At 65.3% G+C, this 8,341-nt stretch overlaps 1 protein-coding gene across 1 annotated transcript in view; it reads left to right on the top strand.

Moving 5' to 3' along the window:
* The first annotated feature begins 419 nt into the window (after positions 1-419).
* Positions 420-8,341, top strand: part of NPR1 (natriuretic peptide receptor 1) — a 10,831-nt gene continuing 2,909 nt past the window's right edge. Inside the window, exons 1-15 of the mRNA XM_019521692.1 lie at positions 420-1,227; positions 2,837-3,036; positions 3,828-3,941; positions 4,125-4,260; positions 4,824-4,915; positions 5,036-5,171; positions 5,304-5,388; positions 5,608-5,728; positions 5,813-5,887; positions 5,965-6,042; positions 6,482-6,586; positions 7,146-7,217; positions 7,313-7,472; positions 7,564-7,719; positions 7,809-7,977. Coding sequence (XP_019377237.1) covers positions 531-1,227; positions 2,837-3,036; positions 3,828-3,941; positions 4,125-4,260; positions 4,824-4,915; positions 5,036-5,171; positions 5,304-5,388; positions 5,608-5,728; positions 5,813-5,887; positions 5,965-6,042; positions 6,482-6,586; positions 7,146-7,217; positions 7,313-7,472; positions 7,564-7,719; positions 7,809-7,977 — 2,396 coding nt within the window. The 5' untranslated portion in view covers positions 420-530. The remainder of the gene's footprint in view (positions 1,228-2,836; positions 3,037-3,827; positions 3,942-4,124; positions 4,261-4,823; positions 4,916-5,035; positions 5,172-5,303; positions 5,389-5,607; positions 5,729-5,812; positions 5,888-5,964; positions 6,043-6,481; positions 6,587-7,145; positions 7,218-7,312; positions 7,473-7,563; positions 7,720-7,808; positions 7,978-8,341) is intronic.

Here is an 8,341-nt window from a genome sequence, read left to right as displayed (position 1 = left end):
CCCCCCCGCCCCAGCCCCCCAGCTGCCTCCCAGCTGCCAGGACGAGAGGGGGGAACAGATTCCCTTCCATGCAGCCCCAGGCGCCCCCCAGCCAGCCCCATCCCCTCCCCCAGCCTGGGGAGCCAAAGGGCACCCACTGTCCTATAGCCCACACTACCCCGACCCTCCTCTCTAATTATGGCACAATGCCCTGGGGGGGTAATGCATACAGCCTGCATAGCCACCCTTTGTACCCCCCACCCTATCAAGATGATAGATTTGCCCCCGGGGGGCATCTCTCCCTGCCTCCCCCTGCGGGCACAGGGGCGGGGCAGGCCGGCAGCTGCAGGCAGGAAGGGGTTAAGGCGCCGTGCAATGATAACAGCCCTTTTGTCGTTGAATGAGGGGAAGGAAAAGCGCTGCCTGCCCGGGAGATAATCAGTCGCTCGCTGGCGCGGCACTGAGAAGCAGCGCTGGGTGGCGGGGCCGTGGCAGGGCACGGGGGCGCAATGCCACAGGCCTAGGGCAGGCGTGGGGACGGCAGCGACGCCATGCGGTGGGCACTCGTGGCACTACTGGGTGCGCTGATGAGCGCGCTGGGTGGGGCGCGAGGCCACGAAGCCAACCTGACCATGGCCGTGGTGCTGCCACGCCACAACCTGACCTACCCGTGGGCCTGGCCCCGGGTCGGCCCAGCCATCCAGCTGGCCATGGAGCGGGTGAACCAGCGCGCTGACCTGCTGCCGCGGCACCGGCTGCAATGGGTGTTCGGCAGCAGCGAGGATGAGCATGGCGTGTGCTCCGACTCGGCCGCACCACTGGCCGCCGTGGACCTCAAGTGGGCCACAAATCCCAGCGCCTTCCTGGGACCCGGCTGCATCTACGCCTCGGCGCCTGTGGCCCGCTTCACGCGGCACTGGCGCCTGCCCCTGGTGACGGCGGGCGCCGAGGCGCACGGCTTTGACAATAAGGCGGACGTCTATGCACTGACCACACGGGCTGGCCCCAGCCACCGCAAGCTGGGCGCCTTCGCCGTGGCCCTGCAGCGCCACTTCAACTGGACACGCCATGCCATGCTGGTGTACTGGGATGACAAGCTGGACGACCGGCCCTGCTACTTCGCCATTGAGGGCATCTACGTGCAGCTGCCCGGCTTCCACAACCTCACCGTGCTCGACATCCCCTTCAAGGACCAGGACAAAGCCAACTACACCTTCCTTGTGCAGGAGATCAAGAGCAAGACACGGAGTGAGTGCCCCCAATCCCTGCCCCATGTGCCCCACGGGCCCCAGGCCCACTCTGGGCAGTGAAGTTTTGCCCCAGCGCTCTGGGCCAGGCTAGTAGGAGGGTTCAGGGCATGGGTGAGAAGAGGACGCGTCTGCTGTGACCAGGGTGGGGGAAACCGTGCCCCCTGCCTTGCTCATGGGGGGCTCGGGAAGAAGCAGAGCCCCACACGGGCCAGGGGGCAAGTACATCCCCCTTCCTGTTCCCCTTCCTCTAGGGCGGGAGCTCCCAGCAGCTTCCCCAGCCTCCGGGATCGGGGAAGGGAGCAGCCCGGGGATTGGAGAAGGTGGCATCCTCGGGGAAGGGGTCAGCCCCCCAGTCCTAGCTGAGATGGGGGGCTGGGCACAGCCAGACGAGGGTGCACCCAGGGCTGGGCACCCCCACGGCTCCTCCTTTCTCCCCCCGGACCCAATCCTGAGTTGCTGGCCAGCCCTTGGAACCTTTCCCCCGACGTCCCTGGGCTTTGGATCGGGCCCTAATGTGGTACAAGAATGTGTGTGTGTGTGTGTGTGTGTGTGTGTGTGTGCGCGCGCGTGTGCGTGCATGCACAACAGTGCACACACACAGGCGTGCCATGGCAGAGACCTGTTGCACAAGCACAAGGCTGGTGCTGATCCCCCTCCAGTCTCCATCACCCCTGGCATGTCTCGGGTGTCCTGGCAGAGGATCCCAGCCCCGACATGGAGGGGGAAGCATGATGCAGCCACCGGGAGCCCTGGGGGGAGCCATGACGGGTCCCCAGGGTCCTTTCGGGGTTGACCCCCCAGGGTCCTCTCACCAGCTGCTGTCACTGGGACCCTCCATTGCCCCACCCTGGGCACCCCCTCCCTGCCCCCGCGCCCCCCCCATAGCTGGGAGCCCTGTAAACAGCTGCAAGGCTGGGGCAGCTCCACGGCCACGGAGCCTCGCACCCCTGGGTTTCCACTGGGCCCTGCGGGAGTCGTGGCGGAGGGAAGGGCGCACGCCCGCCCAGCCCATAAATCACGGCAGGATTTTGGCAGCAGGAGAAGGAAACAGAGTCCTCAAAACAGGACGTGGCAGCCACGGGGCGGGCAGGCAGGGCAAGGCAAGCCACGCCATACGGACCAGCCCTGCAGCAGCCCCGGGGGGCACGTGGCCCCCTCACCCAGCTGGGCAGGAACACAGTGTCCGCGCGGCAGGACAATAACAGGATGTTCCCTGCGTGCCGGGCTGGGCCAGGGAGGCAGGGACGGCTCTGCTCCCCTCTGTCCGGACACGGCCCTCTGAGCCGCCCATGCCGGTGTGACCCTGAGATGCCCACAGCGGCTCCTGGCACCTGCAGCCTCCATGGCCACCGCTGTGGGGTTGCCCCCATCCAGGGGGGTTCTGCAGACCCCCACGCCTCTGCAGTGCCTGTTGCTAAATGAGGCAGGTACCAGGCTGTGGTGAGCCTCCGCCACTGCTGAGGTGCAAGTCCCTGGCCCTGGCCCAGGGCTCAGCCTCATGCACTGTGTCCCCTTCCCAGGCCCAGAGCAGGTGGCGCCAGGGACCCCAGGGGTAGGACACAGTCAGGGCTGGGGTGCCCCCAATAACTGTGCCCCCTGCCCCACAGTTGTGTACATCTGTTGCTCCCCGGACACCTTCCGGCAGCTGATGCTAGAGGCGCAGCGCGAGGGGCTGACACGGGGTGACTACGTCTTCTTCTACATTGACATCTTTGGGGCCAGCTTGCAAGGCACCCGCTTCCCCGAGCCCCGGCAGCCCTGGCAACGCAGGGACAAGCATGATGCCAGCGCCAGGGAGGCCTATGAGGTACGGCCCACCAGGATGCCTGGGTTCTCCATCCAGGGAGCTTGGCAAAGTGTGGGGCGGCTGTGCCAGGAGACAGCACCCAGTGCCCGAGGGCTCCCAGGGCTGGCCAGCATCCTGGGATGGGACGGCAGGTGCAACAATGGGGCCTTGTGGAAGCTGCTGAGCTCCCGCCAGCTTCCCTAAGGGCTCAGTGCCCTGGCATGGGGGGAATGCTTCGGGGGGGCTGCACCAGCACTGGAATTTTTGTCCCTAGCAGGGGGCACGAGCCCTAGGGCGGTTCATGGGTGCCATGAACATGCGGGGGCTCAGCCACATGGCTGGCCCCTGCAGGAGAGGGACATGCAGCCCTGGGCTCCCGTGGGGTCTTGCCAGCAGCTAACGAGGAGGAAGGAAGCCGGATCATTTTCCTGGGGCCGAGTGGACGCTATTAATAGCCCCGAAGCGGAAAGTCGCCCCCACCACCACTGCCGCCGCCACTGTCCCTAGGGAGACCACAGCTTGGAGTGGCTGGAGCTCCCCGGCAGGGCCCGATCCTGGCTGGCGCGGGGACCAGTCCCAGCCCCTCACCCCCAGCCCTGGCTCTAGCCCCTGGTGGCAGATGCTGCGGCTGGAGCCTGACGGCAGCTCCAGCTGCCCCCAACTCCATCTGGGTACATGGGGTGAGAGCAGGAGATTTGCCTTCCACCTCCCAGGACTTTGCGGGGAGGGCATCTGGCTGCAGACAGGGGCAGGTGACATGCTCCGGGGGCATTAATCCCTGCCATGCCCCCTCCCCTCCCTGTGTCCCACAGGCTGTGATGATCATCACCTACAAGGAGCCCGAGAACCCCGAGTACCAGCCCTTTGTGCAGGAGCTCAAGGCTGCAGCTTGCACCCGCTTCAAGTTCACCATGGAGGACAGCCTGGTAGGGGCCCGGGGTGGGGTGTGATCTGGTGCTTGGGGGGGAACAAGGTGCAAGGTAGATCAGAGCTGGCAAGGTGCAGCACAGCATGGACAGAGTGCAGTGCAGAGCATGCATGCATACACAAACACATGTATGCATGCAGTCCAGCACAGCTGGGGCCCTGAGCCAGTGCACACCTTGCAGATGAACTACATCGCAGGCGCCTTCCATGATGCCGTGCTGCTGTACGCCCAGGCTGTGAATGAAACCCTGGAGCAAGGCGGTGATGTGAGTAATGCCACTGCCATCACGCGCCAGATGTGGAACCGCACCATCTATGGTGAGCACCAGTCCAGGGGTGGGGTTAGGGTCTCCTGCCCTGTCCTGCCCTAAGCCATGTGCCCTGCCCCTGTCCCTGGAGCTGCTGCCGGCCTGGGAGGCAGGGGGTGACTCTGGCCAGGAGCCCCTTTTTCCAGGGTGCCCTGAGGACGAGGGTGGGGAGGCCCAGCCCTACCCTGTCCCGCCAGCCGGATTCTTTCCCACGATGCTCCCAGGGCTGGTATTTTTAGTGGCACTGGCGCCATGTAGGACTGGAGCTGCTGGGTGCAGATTTACAGCCGGCGGGACCACAGGGTGGCATGGCTCTCCTTGCTGGACCTGTTGCGCACCCCCTGCACTGCCTACCCTGGCAACCGCCCAGAAACAGTAACATGCTGGCCAGAGGAGCACCTACAGACAGCTCCCATATCCCATGAAGGAGACTGCATCTGCACAATGTGACATGGGCAAGGGGTCCCACTGGACCCTGACGCCACCCCAGAAGCAGCCGCATCTGAGCCCGGGGTTCTCCAGCTGGGAGCCGCAGGATCTGTCTGCCTGAGCCCAGCTCTTCCCTTCCCACAGGTGTCACTGGCTTAGTGAAGATTGATGAGAACGGGGACCGGGAGAGTGACTATGCGCTGTGGGATATGGACCCTGCGTGGGGCGAGTTCCAGGTCTGTGGGGGCACCAGGCCCTGCCCCATGGTGGGATCGGCCGCCCAGGATGCACTTTGGGGGGCGAGGGAGTTGGGACCCCAGCCCCGCCTACCCTCCCACCGCTCTCCCCCTCCCTAGATCGTGGCTAGCTACAATGGCACCAGCAAGAAGATCCGTGCAGTGCCAAGCCGGCACATCCACTGGCCTGGGAACGTGGTGCCCCCAGACGTCCCGTTCTGTGGCTTCGACAACAGCAACCCCCTGTGCCACCAAGGTTGGTGCTAAATCCCTGCTGGCTTCCTATTGGCCCCGGGGCCTGTGCCCAGTCCTGTCCCTGCAGCCCCCGCCCCAGGCTAGATCCAGCCCTATGCACAAGGTGGGTCCTGACCCCAGTTTTGCCTTGCAGGCAGCTTCTCCACACTGGAGATCCTGGCAGTCACGGTCAGCCTCATCTTCTTGGCCATCGCCATCGCCTCCTTCTTCGTCTACAGGTGCCAGAGGGTGGGGGGGACAGGGGGCTTCTCCGGCCTACACCCCACAACCCACTTGGCATGTGGCCTCCAGCATTAGGGTCTTGTGGGGGGTCTCCCAGCCCTGCGGTGGGGAGGGGGTGCAAGGGCAGGATGGAGGGAGCTGGGGGTATGGGGATGCGGGGCAGCTCTGGGGGCATCTGACCTGAGCCCTGACCCCGCTCTGTCCTGGGGGCACAGGAAGCTGCGGCTGGAGAAGGAGCTGGCGGCCGAGCTATGGCGCATCCACTGGGAGGACGTGCAACTGAGTGGGCTGGAAAAGCACCTGCGCAGCGCCGGCAGCAAGCTCACGCTGTCCTTGGTGAGCACCACGGGGACCAGCCCCAGGGCCGGGGGGGCTGGGACAGTGCCAGTCCCGCGGCTGACGCCCCCTCATTCCCCGCAGAGAGGCTCCAACTACGGGTCCCTGATGACAACCGAGGGGCAGTTCCAGGTTTATGCCAAGACGGCCTACTACAAGGTAGGGGGCCGGGCTGTAGGGGGGAGAGGGGGCCCCTGGGGGACCCCAACACAGAGCTTCTCTGCTGTCTGCCCCAGGGCAACATTGTGGCTGTGAAGCACCTGAACCGCAAGCGAATCGAGCTGACGCGCAAGGTGCTGTTCGAGCTCAAGCATGTAGGTACCAGGGGCTGCGGGGGGAGGGAGACACAGCCCCCAGCTCATTTGTATCCAGTTATGCAGCTCTGGGGGGGAGGGGGCAGGCAGGCTGGGCCCCCGACCTGGGAGTGGGGGCATTGGGGCAACCATGTGCCCTCTCTCTCCAGCCTGGGCCACACCAAGGCGACAATGGTTTCCATCCACAGCCCCCATAACATGAATATGAGGTCCCCTGCCTGGCCTCCCCCCAGCCCCGTTGACCCCTGTGGCCAGTGGGGGGGAGGGGGTCCACAGGCCAAACAGCCCCACCCTTCCCATGGCTGGTTCCAACAAGGCCTCGCTTCTGCAGCGCTGGCCAGGACACCATGTCCCGGCATCAGCGCAAGGCCTGAGAAGGGACGGGGGGGGTCACACGTGCACAAACAGCCCCCCCCCCAAAAAAAAAACCCCTCCACAGATGAGGGACGTCCAGAACGAGCACCTGACTCGCTTTGTGGGCGCCTGCACCGACCCCCCCAACATCTGCATCCTGACCGAGTACTGCCCCCGTGGCAGCCTCCAGGTATGGGGCTGGGGGTGCAGGGTGCCCGAACTCCTAGTTCCTCCCTGGGGCTGGGGGGGAGTGGGGGGAGGTGGTTAAAACGGGGCCCCAGGGAGCCCGAACGCCTGGGTTCCTCTCCGGGATGGAAGGATTTATTCACTGAGAAGCGGGGGCGTGGGGGAGGGGTGCGGCGGCCTCCCTCTCTGCCCCCCTCCCCCAGGGCTGCAGCCTTCCAGGGAGGAGCTGCTTGCCAGGGGGATGATTTATGGGGGGGCCTCTTCTCCCTCCCCGGCCCCCGCCCGCCAGACTCCTGGCGGCCTGCCCTGCAGCGCAGGCATTTCCTCTCCTGGAGGGGAGAGGGGGAAGGGAGGGTGGGAGCCAAGAGGTGTGAAAGGCCAGGGAGACCCCCCCACACCAGCAAGTGGTGGGGAGGGGTTCTGCTGCAGGCACAGCCCTAGTATAGATGCTGCCCTGGGGCCCGTCCCAGTCCAGGGCAGGATTATCCCCCTCTGAAATCCCATTGGGTTGCTGGGCAGGGGGAAACAAGGGTCTCAGCCCCCTTGTGTTGCCCACCCCCCAGGACATCCTGGAGAATGAGAGCATCACGCTGGACTGGATGTTTCGCTACTCGCTCACTAATGACATCGTTAAGGTAGCACCCCCGGCCCACACAGACCCCCCCTTTTCCCCTCCCATGGAGCCCTCGAGTCCCAGGGGGCGTAGCAGCTGACCCCGTGCACCACGCAGGGGATGCAGTTCCTGCACAACGGCGTGATCGTGTCCCACGGAAACCTCAAGTCATCCAACTGTGTCGTGGACAGCCGCTTCGTGCTCAAGATCACGGACTACGGGCTGGAGAGCTTCCGCACCGCGGCCGACTCCGACGACTCCCACGGCCTCTTCGCCAGTGAGCACTGTTGGGGCCTGGGCTGGGGGGCCAGGAGTCCCACTCCAGTGGGGGGTCCACCAGTGCCATGCTGACCCTCGCCCTCCCACAGAGAAGCTGTGGACGGCGCCCGAGCTGCTGCGCATGGAGGTGCCCCCAGCCCGTGGCACGCAGAAGGGCGATGTGTACAGCTTTGGCATCATCCTGCAGGAGATCGCACAGCGCAACGGGGCCTTCTACGTGGAGGGGCTGGACCTCAGCCCCAAAGGTGTGGCAGGGTGTCCCATCCCTGGGGGGACAGTGTGGCAGAGCCGGGGGTTCCCGGAGCCCCCCAGGCTGAGCCTACCCCCTCCACAGAGATCATCGAGCGAGTGAAGAGCGGCGAGTGCCCCTGCTTCCGGCCCACAGCCAGCGTGGGCTGCCACGTGGAGGAGCTGGGGCAGCTCATGCGGCGCTGCTGGGCTGAGGACCCGCTGGAGCGCCCTGACTTCAACCAGATCAAGGTCCTGCTGCGCAAGTTCAACCGGTGAGGGCGGCCCCATGCCGCAGGACCCACCATGGGCAGACCCCATCTGCAATCACAGCCAGACCCCCTTTGCAGCCAGTCATCATGGTCAGACCCCTGCATCCCTGCTAGACTCCCCCCATCCTGGCCAGACCCTATCAGCTATCCCTGCTAGAGCCCCCATCACAACCAGAACCTCCCCCTATCATGTCCAGGACCCTCCCCATCATGACTGGACTCCCCCATAACAGCCAGGACCCATAAGCCAATACTGCTAGACTCCACTGAATCCTGCCCAGACCCCACCCTTTATCACTTCTAGCCCCCTGCCATTACAGCCAGACCCCATCAGTCATCTCAGTCAGACCCCCCCCCCCCCAATCCC

This window comes from Gavialis gangeticus, unplaced genomic scaffold (genome assembly GCF_001723915.1).
Source record: "Gavialis gangeticus isolate Ggan-Ray unplaced genomic scaffold, GavGan_comp1, whole genome shotgun sequence".
Taxonomy (NCBI): domain Eukaryota; kingdom Metazoa; phylum Chordata; order Crocodylia; family Gavialidae; genus Gavialis; species Gavialis gangeticus.
Note: the sequence above shows the minus strand (reverse complement) of the source record. Positions and strands in the feature narration are given on the sequence as shown.